Source organism: Bos mutus, chromosome 5 (assembly GCF_027580195.1).
Source record: "Bos mutus isolate GX-2022 chromosome 5, NWIPB_WYAK_1.1, whole genome shotgun sequence".
In the NCBI taxonomy this organism is placed as follows: Eukaryota; Metazoa; Chordata; class Mammalia; order Artiodactyla; family Bovidae; genus Bos; species Bos mutus.
In genome coordinates this window covers 33,214,280-33,236,339 of record NC_091621.1, presented here as the reverse complement: position 1 = coordinate 33,236,339, position 22,060 = coordinate 33,214,280, and the positions used below count along the sequence as shown (strand labels likewise).

The window sequence follows — 22,060 nt, the reverse complement described above, 5'->3', positions numbered from 1 at the left end:
GTTTCAATAATGAAGTAGGGCTAAATAAAGTGGAAAAAAATAGAAATCTATACTATACTCACTGATCCTACCATAATGAGAACATCAGGGTAGGGCTAGTTTCTGGAAATATTTGATTACAATTTGCTTCACAGAGTATTTCACAGATTTTCCAAGATGTGTTGAGAAGTTGGATCTCATCTAATCTGTTCTTATCACCATCAAAGAGGTAAAGCTGAATAAGTATATGGTTTATTAAATTGTTTATTCAAACATATTTTAGAATTGAATATCTAGCACTTCAGCTGTAGCTGAAGAGCCAATATTCTGGCTACCTGATATGAAGAGCCAACTCTTTGGAAAAGACCCTGATGTGGGGAAAGATTAAGGACAAGAGGAGAAAGGGGTGACAGAAGATGAGATGGTTGGATGGCATCACCTACTCAGTAGACATGAGTTTAAGCAAACTCAGGGAAATAATGAAGGACAGTAGAGCCTGATCTGTTGCAATTCATGGGGTCTCAAAGAGTCAGATAGGCCTAAAATACTGAACAACAACTCATCAGAAAATAAAAATAAGCTCTAATATCTATTGAATGCCCACTCTGTGCCCACACTCATCTAGCTTCTTTATATGTATTAGCTCAGTTGATTCCCAATTTATGAAAAAGGCTATAATTATCTCCCTCTAATGAGCAGCAGCAAGCGTAACCAACTTTATTAAGAATATGAACCTAGTAAAGGGCAGAGCTGGGAAGTAGGATACTGAGTAATAAATGGGACCCTAATTTATAATTGGCCAGTGAACTCAGGAGCAGTACTTGTTGCAACACAACAGTTGACTAGGGCATGTAAAACATGCAAGGCACTCAAAATCCTGAGCAGCTGTTTTTTGGTGAAACAGAAGAAATTCCAGAAGGATCTGTGTGGCAATGATTACTAACTGTGCAACAAACTTGAATCATAAGAGAAACATTATGGAAAAAATATTAGACACTATTGGGTGGAAAGCCAAGGGAGTGATAAGACAGTACCTTCTATGAGTGTTCAGAAATGAGAGGCTGTTAGCAAGAGTTAGGGAAAATCCCCTGGAGAGATGGCAAAATGTTGACAAAGAGAAAGGAGAGGGTTTATTTGACATGCAGAACACCACATGCAGAGTGGCCTTGAAAATAAGAGAGGCATGTTAGACAAACTGTGGGGAGTCCTGTCTGACTAAAGCAGAAGCAGAGTGGGACATTAGAAGTAACACAAAACATCCTCAAATAATCAGCTTCATGGGACCATTAACTCAGTTCTACAAGGAGACTCCTTATAAACCTGTTCCAGTATAAACCAGTCCTGTTGAAAAAGGTAGCATACTTGAGTGGAAGATGGAAATAAAAGAGAATTAAAAAAAAACAAACTCAAAATATTCTTTTATTAATAAGGACTGATTTGGTCAATTGTCTTGTCAGTGGTTTCCTGTTGTCATTATTCATCGAAATTCTGAAGCTGCTTCATGCATGTTTACAGAAGCAAATGGTTTGTTTTACCTAGATTTTAAATCTTTTTAATAAAGTTCCAAATATTTATATTTTGGAAAATAATGATGAGAAACTGGAAAGAGAACATAGACTTCAGGTAAGTGGAAAATAATTTTCTGGGAATATTTTTTTTTTTACTTTATTTTTTAATAAGTGAATTTGTCAGTGAACCTATTGCAGTATTCAATTCATTGAAAATCAATAGAAATTATTTAATAATTATTATTGTGCTACTATGAATTATATCATGCCAATCCATGACTATTCATACAAATAAAAATAATGGAAATGAACTAAATAGCAGAGTACAAATCAATAAAAAATAAAATTTCATTAAATTTTAACTAAAGTTGGAAGAATATTGATATGAAGGTGCATCTTCCCAAGTGGTACAGTTGGTAAAGAATCCACTTGCCAATGCAGGAGACACAAGAGATGTGACTTTGATCCCTGGGTCAGGAAGGTCCCCTGGAGTAGGAAACGGCAACCCACTCTAGTGTTCTTGCCTGGAAAATTCCATGGACAGAGGAGCCTGGCAGGATACAGTCCATGGGGTGGCAAAAGTTGGACACAGCTTAGTGACTAAGCTACCACCACTCCGTAAGACACAGATTTCTTGAGGTCTGAGTTAGAAATTCTTTCTGGAGAGAAGTGTGAGATCAAACAGAAAAAAAAGTTGAGGTTAAATTATATAAAGTCCTTGATGAATATCTCAGGCATTCAGATTTTATCCTATACTCAGGAAAATATTTCTGAAGATATTCAAGCAAAGTGAGGAAAGTAATATTTAGGAGGCCCAGTGTTGCTGCCACAAGTTAGGGAGACTGGGAAAAGTGTCCAGGGAGAACAAATCCAGATTTGTCGAGGTAATTAGGCAGGAGACGGAGACAGTATATACCAAAAGATGACTGGGTAAGGGTATTGAAGACAACCTGACATATTTAGAAAAGAAAATTCACACTGCTTTGTCACTTATGAGGTAAAACAGAAATTCCAGAAGACTCAGGCGATAAGTGTGACAGACCAGCAAATAGTGGCACCATCACAAAATAATTTGAAGTTGAGAGTAACAGCTCATTGGAGGCATAAAAATATGTTTAGATGGAAGATTTAGACACAGCAGCAAGGCATGGATTAAATCAATATGTAATTATGGAAAGGTTATGTTAGAGGAAGCCATGCTGTGTGCTCCTAAAGGGCCAGTCTGCACAAAATAACGTGGTGACAATAGCCTTCTTCATGACACACAGTGAAGAAACGCCCATAGAGAATACATTATTTCCCCTCCTTAGGTCATTCACCTATGGATCCTAACACCAATTTCTGTCAATAGAAAATATGGAATTTCAAAGGTAAGCCCAAGTAAAGTATTTTTTCCTCTTCACATTCACATACGTCTTTTGAACTAAAATAAAATATTTCACATATAGTCAATTATTTTTCTTTGTTGAGCAGCAGGTTTATTATTCATTTACTAGAAAAAAAACATGCTTAGCACAAAGATATGTTATGTAGAAAGATAAAACATAACACTTCTCAGATTTTCACTGATTTTTGAAAAAGACATTTCTCAATTTGTAGAACTGTATAAACACAGACATGAAAAACACTAACATCACAGTTTTAAAAAATTGGCAAGCACACTTGGCCTTAATAAAAATAAAATTAAGCTGGTAACTTTGGAAACACTGCATTCTGTAAGATGTGTACATATTTCTTCTGGAAAATATCTACATATTGGTTCCAAACTCGTTTATCTATAGGAGTAATTTGAATTCAATGAATATTTAAACCGAGTTGTATCAAGAGGATAAACAATAACCATAGTCATTAGATCAGGAAGAAACTGGGTTTTTAAGACAGAGAGGCATTCTTATTTAAAACCATCTGATCAAAATTTAGCTCTAGGTACACTGAGTAGTTTTATTGATTGGATTAAAGTTAGCAGTGATGAAATTTTCAATTGACTTAAGTTGCTATTACTATCTTAAAATTTTTGAGACCAGCTTTTTATTATATGTAAATAAGATTTATTTCTTTCCATCTACGTAATAGCCCTTTAAAAGGTAAGAACTCAGACGGGTAGACGAGTAAGGAAAATAGTAACAAAAGGACCAATACGTGAGATAAGTGAATAAAATAATTTAACTCAACTAGCATTCGTTATTGTTTAAATGACATTCTATGAGAGATTTACAAAGAAGGTGACTCAAGCGCCAGACTCCATGAACTTTAGATCTGTACAGGGAGACAATAAGTTCTGTGTATGTGATCCAAATAATGGAAGGATAAAATCTTCAAGGTAACATAAACTGCAAGTGCATCATAGTGTATGTCAAAATGCAGAGAAAACCCAGATCATCAAAACAGGCTCCAAAGAGAAAATGTACATGTGATTACTCTCTAAGAGAGGTGTAGGATTTGGCACAGAAACTCCAGATGGGTAAATAACATTAGATAACTTCAGTGAAAATGGGCAGGCTGCTCGGAAGCCAGAACAACTCAGAGAAAACCTAAAGAGGAGGCACAGGAGGCAAGGTGGGCAAGTTAGTGGAGAACTTTGAAAATAAGGCTGGGGCATCAGAGTTTGATTTAAGAGATAGCAAGGAGCCATTATAGGTTTTTAAACAGGAAAGTAGCTTCAAAGATGTTTAGATGTTGTGTCTCTGTTATGTTACAACAGTCTCTTGGGTTGAATGAAAATTTGATTAAATTCACACACACATTTGTCTGGTCTTTCACTTTGAAGGCATCATGATTGATATATGATATAGTTGATATGTGTATGATGAAAAGCTAGACTCAAATATCCTATCAGATAATCTAACAATCTCACTTTTTAACAAGGCATATGTAATTGAGTAGGCTGAAAATTATTGAAAAGATAGTTTCCAAGAACCTCTTTCCAAAAGATGAACTAAACAAATGCTCATGGTGCTGTGATCTGAACTACCTCTCCCCTGACAAATCCATATGCTGAAGCTCTAAGTCCTAATGTGATGGTAGCTGAAAATGGGGCCTTTGGGTGGTAAATGAGGTCATGAGGGCGAGACCCTCATGATGGGATTAGTGTCCTTAAAAGAAGTTACACCAAACAGCTTCCTCTCTTTCTCTACCTTGTGAGGACAAAGCAAGGAGGCCATTTACAAAACAGGAAGAGAGCCCTCATCAGGAGCTGAATTGGTTGGTGCCTTGATGTTGAGTTTCCTGCCTCAAGAACTATGAGAAATTCCTGTTATTTAAGCCACACAGCCTATAGTATGTCGTTATGGCAGTTTGAGCTGTCCTTACAAACAGTCTCAGCTACTTACTGATCCTCTGTCTCCATATCATCCCTTAAATTGTTCTTGGATTTTCTTTACATGGGTAGCAGTCAAGGAGAGCATGAACTCATGATTACTGAATGCTTAGACAGCAACTCTTAGATGCTCTACATAACTTAATCTTGGTAAGAATATGGGACACAATGATCTATGGGAAGTATTTCAGGACAATTTATTGAAAAAATGGGATAGAAAATGTACACATTTTAGAATTCACAATTAGGAGTCTTCTAAAGAGTATACATATATAACTAATTTATATCTGGTAACCACAGGGAACAATGGAAATAGAACACTCCTTGATAGCTTTTCTCAGGGGTAATCAATAATTTATTTCTCTTTTATTGTCACAATTACCACAACTATCTAACTACAAAAACAGTGTCACTACATACCACAGGAAGATTGTCCACCTACACTTTACTGAGACAAAGATAATGGCCATTTATGTGTTAAATGTACAACAGGATGTTAAAAAGAGGTGATTTTTATGTGTAAAACAAGATGTGGCACATGATTTATCATCAGGTTTGATTTTATATGTATTAGTCAAGAAGCAAGCATAGAAATATTTTGGCATTGAGTTGTTATTAAAGTTGAAAATAAGCAAACTACAGAAATAAATCCAGATCTATAATAGGTACATTAAAATAGGAAATTAATTGGCTCCTCAGTATTTTTGTGCAAGTTTTTTTGTTTTCTTTCCTTTTGCTTGTTTTTATATACAAATGAGTAGTATGAATATATCACAAGTCAAAGAAAGAAATCTCAGCCAAAAAGAAGTACCGATATATGAAAAACAAATGAAAAATTAGCAGGTATTTTTGCTTACAAAAAATTTAAACTGTAAAGAGTCACAAAATATATATAAAAATGCCACATTGAACGAGGCAAGCATCCTCTACCCAAACTGGTAGCACCCTCTGAAAATCAGCTGCATTCCATCCATTGGGTCATACTGTGGTGACAGACAAAAAGGCATTAGGAACTTGTGTACCATCAGGGGACTTGGCCCCATGGGTCATCAGTTCTTGGATTGTCATCCAGTTGTCCAAAATTTTCTTGTTTCTTTTCTTCATCATCTTTTTGTGACTCAGTTCAATGATGTTGACCTCCTTCTTGCCCTCACTGCCGCTCTGCGGACTCTCCTTGAGACACTCCAGCCGGCTCCGCATCATGAACTCTCGGCGGCGCCGCTGCTCCTTGGCCCGCACCAAGTGCTGTTTCCTCTCCTCTTTGCTCCAGTAGCGCCCCATCTTCATCTCGCTCATGGTGTCATCGTCCGTGGTCATGCCACTCCGCTCCTCCTTGATCTTTAAGGCACGCTCCTTTAGAATGCGGTCCCGCACGGGTCTCTTGGTGATGTACCGCGTCCCGTCGCTCCTGATTTTCACCTTCCATTCCATCTTGGGTTCTGAGCACTTTTGAGACTCCTTGCACACGCTCACCAAGCTGAGCTGACTCTGAGCGTACTCGACTGCGGACTTCTGTTGAATTAACTGCATGTAGCTTTGATAATGCCTAGCATGTGCTGGGATGTTTGCATATCTATAGGAGGAGCTGTGGTAAGGAGAGAGATAAGGGATGTGTTCACTGCTGGTCTTCTCTGGATCAGAAAGCTTGCTGCTTTCTGAAGTCTTCTCTTTGCCTTCAATGACACAGCCTTGTTCAGAGGTTTTGGCTTTGGTGCAGGTTGACTCTTTAGTGTTCTGTCCAGAAGAGGACTGGTTGGCTGCCATTGTGCTTCTCAGATTTTTCTTATTGGTGAGGCTGATCACTCTTGGAAGGGAACTGTCAGGGGAACGGTCCACAGTGAGTGGAGTGCTTCTGCAACTTTCAGCTGTGTTGTAAGCACTCGAACTGTCTTTGTCTGACTTTTCTGGGTGTTCAAGGATGTCATCTAGTTTCCCCCTCTGGGTATCTATGCTGGTATTATAACTTTGGAATCCTCCATCATGCAATGCCCAGATATCTCCATACTGGTCTGTCACTTTCTGGAGCCTGTGAGTCTGCATGATAGTTTGGCACTCAAGTTCAATGTTTCTCAGTTCTTCATTAAGCAACTGTAGTTCATGCTCCACTCCCTCTCGTCCTCCCTGATTGCATTCTATTGTGCTGCTTGAGTAATACAGGTCATACTCGCCATGCTTCCTTATCTTGCATTTGAGCTCCAAGAGCTGCCGAAATCTTTCACACTCCTCATCTTGGTTGCCAATACAGTCTGAGTCAATGTATTCACCAGACACAAAACTCTCATTGCACTGAAGTTCAACGCTTCCCAGGGTGTCTTGGCTCTTCCCCAGCCCTCTTTTGCTTTTCAGAGATGTGCCATTGGGATCCTCGGTTGCATTCTCCTGCTCTGAGCTCTCGTCATTCCGCAAGCTTTCATCTGTGCGCCCCACTCCACTGTCCTTCTCATGGTTATTGGATGAGGATGTTGCCGTATCTGTTGTGCCTTCTTCTTCTTCTTGTTTTTTTGGCTAGGAAAATAAAATTAAGAGAAGAAAGAAAGTTAATTATTTTGAAAATCAGTCGTTGAAAACTTGTTTGAAAAAACAATGCTTTTGGCAAAAGTTCAGCTCCTATAAAGCTACCCTAATTTTAGTATCCATAACTGTTTTACGAATAAAGGCAATTGGCTGATGGCAGTCTTTTTTTTTTTTTTGCTCTAAAAGAAAGCAAAAGCTGCTTGAATATGGCTATGCTACTCACTTGAAGATAAATAAAACAGGGCACATTAAAATAACTAAATTAAAATTAAATGAGTGATTTAAAATAAGTGATTCTTGTCTTAGGCTCTCTTTTAGTTGAGAAACTGGAGTGAAGTTGTATAAATGAGGTGACTTTATGAGTTTCTGAGGCGATAACATACAAAAGGATGAGTAAGAAAGAATCCCAAAACAGTCTTCAGCAATGAAGGTCTGGAGTTCAGAAGCCACATCACATGTTACTATTTCTTTTCTTCATGAACTTTTCTCAAGTTCAAAAGAAACTTCATTGGATCTAGTAATACACTGATGATAATAAATGAAATATCACAACATTTCAGGAATAAGTACAGGAGCCCAAGACCTTCCATCCATAGATAAGGAAACTTAGTCCCAGGTGGATGTAACTTCTTGGGCAGGAAGTCTAGGAGGCCAGTGCCATCTTCCATGGACAGGATTTCTTTACATCCAAGGTGCTATATTCTTGCATACATGTACTTTGACTTCAAGGCATCTCCATATCATGTTGCTCAAGAGCAACAGTGATGTCTTAGGACTCATTGGGTTACTTTAAAAGATTTTTCTACTCTTAGCCAGTAATTCCCCCCAGAAGTGAGTTTTATTCTACTGAAAGTAAAATGATGGTTCCCCTAAAATCTGAGCAGCACTGATTGCCAGACAAGGGCATAATGTCAACAAACAGATATGTAAGTAAATATATATGTGAACTTCACTCCCTGGCAATTTTTGGCTTTTCATGCAGAGCAGTTAACTGTCATTGCCCTAGGGAGACGCACATCTAGTTGTTTCTCCGTGAATAGCGTAAAGCTACTCTTTATTCTATCACTTCTCTTATAAAAGTCTACAAATACAATTTCTAGATTGTTTTCTCCTTATGTCTAAATTTACTCACTTTTATACATATATACATTTTTCCCTTTAGCAGGAAATTATATAATTAGATATAATTAAGCCTGTTAGTGTCAAAGAAAGAAAGGATAGGTGATAAAAAGTAAGACAGGTTTGAAAGTGTCAGATAATTGTTGTTTTCTTTCAATCAAGTAATGGCAGAAAAAACATAATGAATTGGAGGGAGAACATGACCATGTATCATGCTAGTTCCAGGATTCTCAATATTTCCATAAAATATTTTTCCTTATTTGTTGAGAACATACTATGATTGATTTAAAATGTCTTATTGATAAAAAAGAATGTTATACATAAGGCACTAGTGGTAAAGAACCCGCTTGCCAATGCAGCTAGATGTAAGAGATGTGGCTTTGATCCATGGGTCAGGAAGCTCCCCTGGAGGAGGGCATGGCCACCCACTTCAGTATTCTTGTCTGGAGAATCCCATGGACAGAGAAGCCTGGCAGGCTTCAGTCCACAGGGTTGCACAGAGTACGATATAACTGATGCGACTTAGTGAGCGAACATACATAAGTAATTGTAACTAACAATAGAAAGAAAACTTGATAAATCTCTATATTCCTTGCTATAAGGTGACAGCGACATCAAATGTGGTAACATTTGCACACTGTACCATAAAACCCCCAGGCAAAAATATTGGAGTGTGTTGCCATTTCCTTCTCCGGTGAATCTTCCCAACCCAGGGATCAAACCCGGATCTCCCACATTGCAGGCAGATTCCTTACCATCTGAGCCACCAAGGAATCCCTATAAAATCCCCAGAGGGTATTACTGATATTGGACAGTTTAGTTTGTATACCACAATACTTATATTTTCTCCTGTGTAAGAGTAAGCTGAAAAATACAAGAAGGTGATATTTTTCTTATGGAGTATAAATGATAGACAAATTTGTTCACAAAATGTGTGTCAACAGCAGCCACAGGACCAAGGAGAGCATGTAAGGTGAAACTTTCAGATGGATGTATATTTTAGCTTTTATATATGGATATGAAATTTTAAATTGCATTTCTCTTTCGTTACTGGTTTATAAGCACATGTGAAAATAAAAAGAGTTTTCTATTCTCAAAACTAAAATTCCTGGTTTCTGATATAATGCTACTCTATAATTTATCATTTCCCTATGGAATTATCATAGTGACAGGCAATGTTTCTACCAAGACATTTCTAAAGTAGTATTATTGTTTATAAGGGCAAAGGACTTTTAAAGGTTTCTGTATTTCTCATCATTTTTCAGTCTTATGGTGAAGAAAAATTTCTACACAGTGAAAATCTAACCTCAGGGACACCTTGTGTTACCTAAAAAGACCTAGCATTTGTATTACGTCGGATGAGTAGGCAGCATCTGACACCATATCACTTCACCTGGAAAGGATTTCTCCCTTCTTTCTTTATTCCAACATCCTCCTGTCAAATCTGTATCAGGTCACATTTTGTCTCTAAGAGAGAAAAAGCCTGGAGCAAGGACTTTCTTGCTCATAACCAGCAGCTGCCACCAAAAAATATCTTTATTTGTGGCCAGTGTTGAAGTCATACATAAAAATTTCAATCTGTCCTCTTCATATTGAAAAGCAATCACTACAGTAGCAGCATTGCTTTTGAGCATGAACTACTGTTTGTGAGGTGGCCACTGAGTACCCATGGTGAGCACACATGGTTCTGTCAACTGTAGTTTGCAACCTAATTATTAGTGTATGCACACACACACACACACACACCCCCCTCTGTTATGGGATGTCAGCGTGTCACCGTATCTCATCATTCAGTTTGGTAAAGTGATAGGACGTTTGTGTTTTATGTTCCTAAGCCTAACTGTCAGGACTTTTTAAAATAATAATCTTTTACGGTGAGTTAACAATTAATGTTGAGAATAGGATGATAATTAAACAATCAGCAGATAGAGAGCAGAAGTGTTAATACAATTATATCAGGGAAATGAATGACATGAATCTGACATAAAAAATCTAGGCTATATTGATCTTAACTTTATCTAATAAAAAACAATGAAAACAAAAATGAAAAGATTCCTAAGGCTCAGTTTGCCACAAACTACACTTTGATTATTCACCAGTTATGCATTAAATTTTGCTCATTTTGTTTGTATTCTCAGGATCAAATGTGGTACTAGAAGTATATCAGGGGCTCAGAATTTTTTGTTGAATGAATATGTGACCTTAAGGCAAAATGATGTCAATAATCTCGTCTAACTACTCGTAATTCAGTGTAATCATGATACCAAATATCCAAATAAGATCAGTGGCTTAATCATGTCATCATCTTCCTCAAGTAGATATTCAAATATCTACATTGATATTTTAAAATAAAAAAAATTACTTTTTGGGGAGGAGGGGTTACTTCATGAGATATAGTTTATCTCCGGCTGGTGTACTGAGAGGCAAAATATATTTTTACTATTAAATTTTTGAATTACATTGAACAGTACCTGAGTCAGCACCTGAAGCCTACTGTGCCCTCCATAATGGTCCCTAAGCTTCCCAAACTAAAAATAGTCTTAATAGAAAAAATTTATTTCCTCCGCTTCATTTGAGATGATCTTTTGCCTTCAGAAATTACCATCACAGAGATGTTCACTAAAACTTTTTGATTTTTAAAAAAAAAAATTTCATTTAAGATTATGCATTTAAGGAAGAATAGCATCATTTCCAATGATGGAGTTCAGATCGTGGTCCTACCTGCTCCACCTCATCAGCAGTGCGCTGCATCGCTTCATTATGCTGTTCTTCCAACATGGCCAAGTTTAACTCCTCTAATAATTCATTCCTTTCATCTTCCAGCCAGCCTTCATCCACCTACATAAGAATACATTAGTACATTATATTCTGTTAGTGAGGACTCATGCTAAAATAGGGTAAACTTAAATGGTGATGCCTGACTAGTTCCTTTTATCATAATGATTCTCTTCAAAATACCAGCCTCCTATAGTTCACCTCTCAGAAGGAAGAAAAGGTGATAACAAAAAATTGGGCTCTTATGCTTTTTATCTTTTCCTAAAACAGAACTACAGATTTTCTCTCGTAACTGAGTAGATCTCACAGCACAGAACATTACTGTCTTTCAAAATGTATGAAAATCATGCTGCATAATCCACAGCTGTCATGCTCATTACCTCCAACAGTCCCCGTGCTAAAGAACTGCAGTGGTACTAATAGGGCTATGAGACAATAGGGCCTTTTTCCTTAACAACAACCTCAAAGCAACTCCACACAAAGTGCCCCTCTCAACAAACACACACACCCACACACACACACACACACACGCACGCACGAGCTACTCTCACTCTGTTTTTGATTTTGAGGTGGATGACTTTCAAGTTAACAAGATGGCTCCTTGCCACAAATATCCACATTTATTTTATCTGAAAAAAAGGAAAATTCCAAGTTATTCTCAAAAACAAAGTGATGCTATGGTATAACTATTGTGATTCATTTCTCAGATCCAGTTCCAAGGAAAAAGAGCTTACATGTTGCATATAAGGGTGAGGGAGCAGTGTGAAGCATGCAGGGTTTTGTCTGTGGGTGCTGAAGGCAGGTATTCTTGTGGGAGTCTTAACACAAACTAAACCAAGCAAATCCTTTTGGCTTCTTAATACAAAGGGAAGTGGAAAACTTGTGGTTATCTTGTTAATATGATAAGTGTTGACAGTCAATACAGATAATTTGCCTCAAAGTGGGTTTTTGGAGCTGCTGCTATTGCTGAGTTGCTTCAGTCGTGTCCGACTCTGAGTGACCCCATAGACGGCAGCCCACCAGGCTCCCCTGTCCCTGGGATTCTCCAGGCAAGAACACTGGAGTGGGTTGCCATTTCCTTCTCCAGTGCATGAAAGTGGAAAGTGAAAAGTGAAAGTGAAACTGCTCAGTCGTGTCCGACTCAGCGACCCCATGGACTGCAGCCTACCAGGCTCCTCCATCCATGGGATTTTCCAGGCAAGAGTACTGGAGTGGGTTGCCATTTTGGAGCTGGATTACATAAATTAGCTGTCTATACTGATTGAATTAACTGAATAATTGTCAAAGTTTTTCTTTACTCTGTGTTACAATGGAACAGCAGTTTTCTAGTGAGTCAAAATTAACAAGAGTGGGAGATGTTTTCACTACCAGACTAATGCTTAAGCACCAAGCAAACACATAAAATAAGCTTGTCTTTAAGACAGCTGAACTTCTAAAACTTAAACACAAATAAACCTGTCTGCATGCTCAGTTGTGTCCAGCTCTTTGTGACCCCCATGGACTGTAGCCTGCCAGGCTTCTCTATCTATGGGATTTTCTCGGTAAGAATACTGGAGTGGGTTGCCATGCCCTCCTCCAAGGGATCTCCCGTGTCTTCTGCATTGGTAGACAGATTTTTTTTATTTATCACTGAGTCACCTGGGAATCCCTGAGAAAACATTAAATTACATCAGAAGAGGCATTAGGGTATATACATCATATTCATTAAAATAAGGCAATCATAGGTTTCTTTTTTATTTACTGAAGTCTATCTAGACCTTAAATTATCTCAAACTTGCCTGGGCCAAAAGCATCAATGCATTTATTCATCCTCATTTATTTCAATTTGGCCTGAATAACTTGACCAAGTTCCACCCCAGTGACTTTGATATGCAGATGAGCTATGAAAATTAAGCTGGCTAAAAATTTAAATTCCGTTCAATTCATAATTGTTCAAGTTTTATATTTTTTTTAAATCCCTTTTAAGTTTCATGAAGTTGCAAATGCCAGACTCCAAAAGAAATTACTTAAAGCTAGAACTGTTTATTTTTTATAAGCATACCAAGGAATGTTTCTTTAATCAGGTCAAAACAAAATATTTGCCAACACTGATACAGTGAATGATAGAACAGAATCTTTTGAAATTGAAATGAAGGGGTGGGGAAGACAAAGAGAACAAATGATAGAAATTAACAGTTCCCTATAACCCTTATCTTGTTATCTAACCCACAGATCCCTGAGTTGCCATGGGTAGTTAGTGTCCGTCTGCTTTGATAAGGTGTCCCTCTAGGCTGGAGGGATACACAGCACACTAAGTCAGGAGAGATTCTTCTGGCTCACCTTTCCCTGTCACATTTCCCATAATGTGGCAGACTGGCATAAATATGGCAGTCTGAGTCCAGTGCTCTGGCAGACCAACTTTTCCCTGGAGCTGAGCATAGTCATAATTATACAAGGGGATCTGTCTGCACCGCAGAGGATCACATGTGGTATCTCAAAGAAAGGAACAACCTGCACTGTCTCAAAAGTTCTCTACAGTTCTTGCAAGAGCCTGTTCTCATCCAGTGTCCCAAGAGGAATAGGGCAAAACAGTAATATCTTTAATGGTCCAAGGAAGAAAATGGGCAGAAAATGAAAGTAAGTTGACGTTGACAGGGAATGGAAGAAATGAGTTATTTTAAAATATTGCATGGTTGCACAATACTGCCCCCAGCAACTCTGTAGATCATTTCTGAGACTATTTGAAACATTATTTTTAAAAGGCTAGAAAAACAACACATAAACTTCTACTCTTCCTAAATAAAATATACGCACAAAAATGCAATAATGAAACATATTGAAACTGATGGGAAAATATGGTGACATAAATACAAGTTTTGTTTTGTGTTACGTTTGCCACCTTATAGCATGTGATGCTTAAATTACATTTTTAAGTATGGTGTTACAATGCATTTTCTTTCCTTATTTTTCTAGAAATCTGATTTTCTAAAGGCAATCAGCTTCATTCCAGTATCATTATGACTTCTTCAGGATCAAGGGGCTAAGGAAGATCTTACTTTTGTCAGACAGGATGGTATCCTTCAGAGTCAGATGACCATCTTTTATCAATTGTGGAAAGTATTGTTTGAAAATTCATACTCCAACATGAACTCTTGGGTTAGGAGTATAGTCAGTTATTCAAAAACACCACTGGTTCTACTGAGAATATTTATGCTATCAAAGATTAACAGGATCTGGTCTTATGTTATTAACTTCTATTCTTTCCACAGTACATTACAGCTGTTACATGGCATAGTAAAGGAAATGCTTTAATTCTAAATTAATGAGGTTGTCTAGAAGTTACATGGAAAGGGCAGGGAAACCACAGGATAAAGTCAAAGTATCTTTTCTACAAAGGGTGACTATTCAGCTCTTTTCAATTTACCATTAATTTCACTAATATGTATTTTTAGCCTCTTTATTCTTTTTCAAGAAAATGGGGTCATTGAGATTAACTGGTTTGCCAAACGTCCAGGTAATTAGTGCAATTTCATACGTATTTTAATAATTCACTCTCACATAGGCAGCCCAGCCAGTTGCAGCCTGTCCAACCCCACTCCCAGGACCTCAGGTGTGCAACTTCAGTCTGCCCTGGGCTATGGAAGGCTTTATGGGAACCATTTAGAATGGTCAAGGGCATAAAGGAAATATATGCGGAAAGGGTGATCTTTTATAACCACTATATTCGAGTCAGGATTCAGTCTGACACTGAAATACACTTACTCAATGTAATTTATAGATAGGATGTAGTTACTGAGTCTGAAAAATATCAGATCAATAACCTAAAAGACAAATGGTGATATAACCAACTTCACTCAAACTACTGACAGAAGGATAGAATGGTGACAATGTAAGGTCCTTTCTGCATTGCGGTGGGGGATAAAAAGGACATAAAAAGAAGTACCGATAGTACTTTTCTTCCACCATTACCTCTCCTTTACTTTCATGACATCTCCCTCTGTAAAGATATAAAAAAATTCCTTAGAAGCTATCAGTTTTTGGTTTTGGCCAGACAGATGTGTCTGTCATGCTAACCTTGGAAAAAATTCATCTACTATATGTGGAACCACATCATGCTACCTAATGTCTTTTATCTGATAAAGGCACTCTAAAAAGATTTGAGTTGATAGCAAGATATGCTAATGTTTCTCTCATTAGAGATTCTTTTAAGATACCTTAATATGCCAATTAAGTATTTTTAGATGACAACCTAAAGCAGGGATGCACACAGAATTAAATATCACATAAAGTCAATCATTTTTCATTTATGAATTAATTTTAAATAACTGGCAAGTGGAAGGAGAGAGTAATTATTCAATTTTGTGTTTCTTTTAAAAAATAAGTTGTTCAGCTGCCTTTATGTGGAGCAGTATTAAGGAGTCTTATAACTGTTTTAATAAGGTTGGCAAATTGGGAATGATGACTGGATTCTATTTTGTGTGCCTGGTTTTACAAATAACTGTGGCACTGATCTGATGTAGAATAGCAGACAATGAACCTACGGTTCAGCCCAAGGCTTTTGCTCTGTATTCTGACCTGACTCTCTGGCCTTGCGACCAGCAGCAGGATTCTCCTGCACTCATCGCTAGACAGCTGGGCCACCGCCGCCTCGCGATCCTGGACGTCTTCCCCATTTATCTAGAAAACAAATGAAAGTGGCGCATTAGTTTCCATTTCCACAATGCTGCACACAATAAATGGCAAATATCAGCTCATTTATGGTAAATGTATGGACAATGAAGCTCACACAGTGGGCTCGTCTTCAGCCCCTCGGTGGTAAGTGCCTTCACTCAATTACGCGCTTACTGTAAGAGCCATATCGATCCCTGAAGGATGGCGGACATCAGAGGAAGCAGTTATGTTCATAAATGTCCAACCTGCGCCCTGGCAACATACATCTAGCAACACAATTAACCAGCCCCTGACAGGTGACGTTCATCTTTCTCCGCTCAGAGTAATGGATGTGTCACTCTGAGATAATGGTGCTGGGGAGAGCAGGCCCAGCAATACCACGACTGAAATCCGTCATCCTGCGCGCTTGCTGGGAGCCAACTAGAGAGCCGCCCTGTTATCTCTCACCGGGTGATGCTCCCGGCCGCTGCTGCCTGCATTTTCATTTAATCATCTCATATTTGCATGTGGGTCTGACTCAGTTGCCCCAAATCACTCTCCGGATATCTTTTGATGCTTAACTAATCAAACGAGAACAAGCTTATCGGTAACATCCTCGTCTACTCCCAGCTCCTTTCTCAGATTTATCTGCTTCTCTAAAACAACAAAACTAATGAAATAAGGTTCAACTCTTAAGTATACTTAAATTTAAAAACTTAACTGCTTTCTTTAATAGGAATGCTTAATGAAAGGAAAACTTAAGTAAATTTTTTATTAAAAACAATAGATTCCAGTAGTGTTTGAAATGTACCATTTTTTTTCCTAAGTGCTACAGAGAAAATAAGGTTCCTAAAATTTGCATTTTAAACTACATTTTCATGTTCAAAGGTATTTAGCTCTTATTGATGTATTTTTATTTGCCCTTTATAAATTTCTTTTACTTTATTAATCATTCTATTCCATAGAGACAATGAGATTTTTGACCCATAACACATAATCAAAGAAAGTAGAAAGAAATTTCAATTGAAGAGGTCAAGCAATTCTATCTAAAATAAGTATTAATTATGTCAATAAATTAAACAAAATGTGGCTGCAGTGACCACTATTTTCAATAATTAACATCTTTCATTGAGAATTTCTTCTTAAAAGCATGAAGTAGACTCCTGAGGTTTTCTCCTTGTGGGTCTCTGGGATTCTGGCTGACTCATGAAGACAGACATAATTATCTGAAGACAAGCTCAGGAATCTCATCTGTGCACCACAATCAATGATCCTTATAGACTCATATTTAGTATGAAGGAAGCAGACAATAATAGTCAAAGGAGGGAAAAATCACACAACCACATGCTGTATTTTCTTACTGTAATCAAATGAATAGCTCCTCAGTTTTTCACTTGTGTGTGTGGACAGGAAATTCAGCTTTTATAACTTTCAAATCTATTTTCTTTTCTTTTTGCAATTTCCAAATAAAATTTATCAAATTAGAAAAAAACAAAACAAAACTTTTATTCCAAATTGGGGACTAATGACCCAGAAGGATATGTTGTAGTTTTCCTTTTTTTTGTAAATATATATCTGAAAAGCTATTTCTGTACTGGGTTCAAGGCCTTTTTTCCTTTAAATAAATTTCCTTTATTCCTTTAACATAAATTGGCAGTGGAGGATTACTCCTCCCACCTGTGTGTAGTTTAAAAATAATAATATGAAAAGTTTTACTTTCTTTGAGTTTTGAGGGCTTGCACCCCTTTCATAGTAATTCTTGTAGTATATCTGTGGTGCATCTATGTGAGCATCTTTCTTCTTCTGCATCTGGTCTTTCTTGTTCCCTCCTCTGTAGGCACATTGATCCTAAGGAGAATGAGTTGGATGATCTCACACAATTTATGTTAAACTTTTATGAAAAATTTGAAATGCAGTTCTCACTTTTTCTCACTTCCAAATTCTTCATGTAAATTTTACTTACCATTAATCTAAACACTCTTCATTCATGTTAATGTTACTATTATGTTTTTCTCTATTAAAATGCAGATAATAGTGCCTCTCTCAGAGGGCCGTTACAGGATTAAATGGGCTAATATATGTAAAAGGTTTAAATAAGTGACTTGTATACAGAAAGTGCACAAGGTTGGTATATATTACTATTAATGCTATTGTTGCTATTATTACTATGATTATTTATATTTTAATCTTCTTCTAAACAAAGCAACTATATTAAAATTCATGCATAACAATGAAATCCACAATAGTAAACATGGTTCTAGCTTATGATATATCTATCTCATATGTATTTTTAATTCTTAGAAGGTCAAGAAACACTATGGCTGAGTTTGATTTCCTTTATTTTTCTATCTCCTCTGTGAACTCATAATGACCAGAGCTATGATCTTCAGTCTGGGCATTATGTCCTTATTTTGGGAGGACAGATCATATATTGTAGAAACAGTTTACATCCAGAATCATAGGTGGAGTGAAATAAATTTGCCACAGAAAACAGGCATTAACATGTAATTTTTATTTCTTTTTTAAAATAAACGTCACCTGAGCCACTGGGTTAGTAGATTCCATTGTACTTGGAACATTAGTTTGATACTCAGATTGATATTGAGACAAAAAATGCAGCCATAGGTTTCATCAAAGACTCTTCTCATGGAATGAAAATACTTGAGGAATGGAAACAGAGCTTTCCACCTTCATTTGCTTTGTTTCCTGAATGATGGCTCATAGCTGAAGGATGGCTTGTGGGAAAACAGCTTCCTATGCCTGGAAACACCATGCAGACAGAAAGAGTGAAGGAGCCAGAAACAAAGGGAGGACATAGATGAGGAATGGAGTCATCACTATTTAATGAAAGACTTCCATTTCAAGACAATAGAGGGGAAAAAAGAGAGGAAGAAGGCAATATGTAACTTTGTTATAAATTAAAAAAAACCTGCTAGATAATATATCTGTCTCATTTTCTGTGCATGGGCATATGTAAACATTAGTTTAAAAATGGATATTATCTTGGTTTAGAAGAGAATTGTGGCAATTACAAAGAGAAATCAGCCAAAACCCCACTTCAGGCCTAATCTCCTGTACATGCCTATGAGTGTGTGTGTGTGTGTGTGTGGCTTCTCAGGTGGCACTAGTAGTAAAGAACCTCCCTACCAATGCAGGAGACATAAGAGATGAGTGTTCAATCCCTGGGTCAGGAAGATCCCCTGGAGGAGGATATGGCAACCCACTCCAGTATTCTTGCCTGGAGAACCCCATGGACAAAGGAGCCTGACAGGCCATAGTCTATAGGGCAGCAAAGAGTCAGACATGACTGAAGTAACTTAGTATGTGAATGTGTGTAAAAACTTAGAAGCCTAGAAGTGTCTTCATATAGCTTCGTTTTTGTTTAAATATGACAATTTTTAGGTTTTTCATGTCAGTGTACCATGGGCAGATAGGCAACTAAAGTTTTTGGCATTCAACGAACTATAGGTGGTAGAATTTCTTATTTGAAAACCCAAAAATCTAAGCAAAAGAGGAAAGATTTATGTCAAATGTATTGATATTTCACTGTGAAAAAGAAGGCAAAGGAAGCATAGAGATACAGAGGTGAAACAAATAGAAACAGCAGGAAAATAGTTATCCAAAAAAAGCAAGTAAGAGTAGGAAGAATGCTAAGGACCAGTTTAGGGCAGAGAAGGAAAGAACTAATTAGAGGGCTTACTGTTCCACTGTTTTGTTGCGCTTTTGCAGGGTTTTGTCAGGGAATAATCCTTAGAAACATGACTGACTTTTCTGGCCAAGATTAGAAAAATATATACTTACATGGAATACTATATGCTTACAATGCCAAAGAGAATGTGAGAATAGAACACTGTTTCCTTTAGACAGTCAATCATGTATGTGTCTTTAATTTTTCTTTCTGGCTCAGCACTACAATTTTGTTAAAGGACTTCCCCATATTAATTCCTGGGAACATGTCTGATACAACCAGTTTGTAGCCATAGCACAGCAAATAGACTGTCAAGCACTTGCAGAGGAAAAAAAAAAACACATGAGAGCTAGAATATGTTCTCATGAAGCTGGGTCATAGTTTCTCTTCTGTATGATCCCTACCTTCTATCAATAGTGTGTGAATACCCATGTGTGTGTGTGGGGCCACTGAGGAAGGTCCTCTAACATGTCCACTGAGCACTACAGTTAGAAAATTTTAGCCACACAATGAGGGCAGAGCCATAGAGGTACTATACTTAGGTCATTGTGAACAGGAAATTAAAATCACAATTGCTTCAACAAGATTCATTCAAATCAAAGCCAGCCAGGAAAGCTAAAGGATGAGAAGATATCCTCTCTTTCTGCTACTCTCATCTCCCTGGGAAAGGAGTCATTAATTGTTCATTACAGTGTATCCCATAATCTCCTTACCAGCCACACAGGAGCTATTTGTCTATGAGTACAATTTTGTCACGGTTTTCTTTAATATAATTTTACTATCACTCTTAAGACTCTTTGTTTCCTGTGTGTGCAGATAGAACTGAATTCTAGGCTTTTTAACGTGACAGGTATTTACTCATTAGATGTGACATATTTGTCACTGAATATAAACTAATCAGGCAAACCACAGCACTTTATCAATCCTGCTGCTGTTTCAATGAACCAGCTCCATTACGGAATGCCTTATTATCCAGAAAAATTTTTATCTGATAACTTTAACTGCCCACAATATAGCCAAAAATAAGGAAGCGTCAGAACATGTGGTATGCAACTATGGAAACACAGGTACTCTACAACTGTTGAAGTCTACCTGCAGAACTAACAGGTGCCATTTCACTAATTGTATTTGTGTATTGTGTATCTAACTGTATTTTACTAACTGTATTTGGGATGTGGTGAGCTAGAAACTAGGCAGGGAGTCCGTGAGGCTGCAGTAGTGAATATGGGATGTGGTGAGTAGAAGGTGAAAGGAAAAAGTGACAGCTGGTAACAGCAGGAGGAAAATGACAAAACACAGAAAAAGTAGCCAATGGCTCAGACGATAAAGCGTCTGCCTGCAGTGCAGGAGACCCGGGTTCGATTCCTGGGTCGGGAATATCCCCTGGAGAAGGAAATGGCAACCCACTCCAGCACTCTTGCCTGGAAAATCCCATTGACAGAGGAGCCTCATAGGCTACAGTCCATGGGGTCACAAAGAATCGGACATGACTGAGCGACTTCACGACTTCACTAGGGTCACTTGATATCAGGGCACACAATCTTCCAGACCTTTCAGTCACAGAGCATTTTACTCCATTTTAGCATTGGGCGGTGACAGCTGGGTATGATGTGACCCTCAGCATCAAAGGAAGGTTACATTCTTTTCAGTTGACTTAATTGAAGATATTAACAAAGTAAACAACACATTTAAAATGATTCGTAAGTCAAATACTAACGAAATATTTTTGAAGCTTCATTATCCGGATGGCACACTAAAATACTATGCTTTTTATTAACGAGGATACATAGTTAAAGCTTTACTCCTCCGTCTATTCTGGCACTCTACTGAATATCTGTGTTTCATCCCCTCATTTATTCATATGTGTGAAAGAGACATTGAAAGTAGAGTAGCAGACAAGACTAAGTCTTCTTGATTCACTTTTCCTGCCCCTGAATTATCCAGTGACGGACATATCCTATTTTGTTTAATCACAAAGGAGCTCACTAAAGTTGAAATGATATATTCCTGAAGTTTCCTGAGAACTAGTGGGACCATGAATAATCTCCAATTCTTTCCTAATTGGAGCTTTAGTAGAGGGTCCCTGATGAAAAAGGAGTTCTGTGGCCTCTCACTGGAGCAGGGAAGGAGTATGGAGAAGGGGTGTGATTTGGTGAGTGTCCCCCTAAAGAAAGTAAAGGAAACAGCAGAAGGCTGAGTAGGCCAGCCCTCTGGTATGGCACAGCTTTCTCACAACAATGCCACCTTGTGCTGTCATCATCTGTGTTTGCAGCTGTCTTCCCAATTACACAGGGAGTTCCCCAAAGGCTGCCATGGCAGCCTGTTTGTTTTAAAGCCCTGGTTCCAGGTAGAGTGTTGAATCCAAATGTATTGAATCAAAAGAAATATTTTTCAGGGGTTCATATCTAAGAAGGAGAAATGGGAATGATAGATATAACAACTAAAAGTTTTACAGAATATATCAACAGGTGGTAACTTCTTCAATGTGTCATTTGAGTCCTCCTTCCTGTTTTACAGGTGTGATCTGCTTCC

At 37.7% G+C, this 22,060-nt stretch overlaps 1 protein-coding gene across 2 annotated transcripts in view; it reads right to left on the bottom strand.

Moving 5' to 3' along the window:
• Window positions 1-2,966: 2,966 nt before the first annotated feature.
• PDZRN4 (PDZ domain containing ring finger 4) overlaps window positions 2,967-22,060 on the bottom strand; it is a 432,779-nt gene continuing 413,685 nt past the window's right edge. For both annotated transcript variants that reach the window (XM_070370621.1, XM_005896817.3), the window contains 3 exons: window positions 15,766-15,867; window positions 11,158-11,274; window positions 2,967-7,308 (listed from right to left, as the gene is read on the bottom strand). In XM_070370621.1, coding sequence (XP_070226722.1) covers window positions 5,782-7,308; window positions 11,158-11,274; window positions 15,766-15,867 — 1,746 coding nt within the window. In that variant the 3' untranslated portion in view covers window positions 2,967-5,781. The remainder of the gene's footprint in view (window positions 7,309-11,157; window positions 11,275-15,765; window positions 15,868-22,060) is intronic.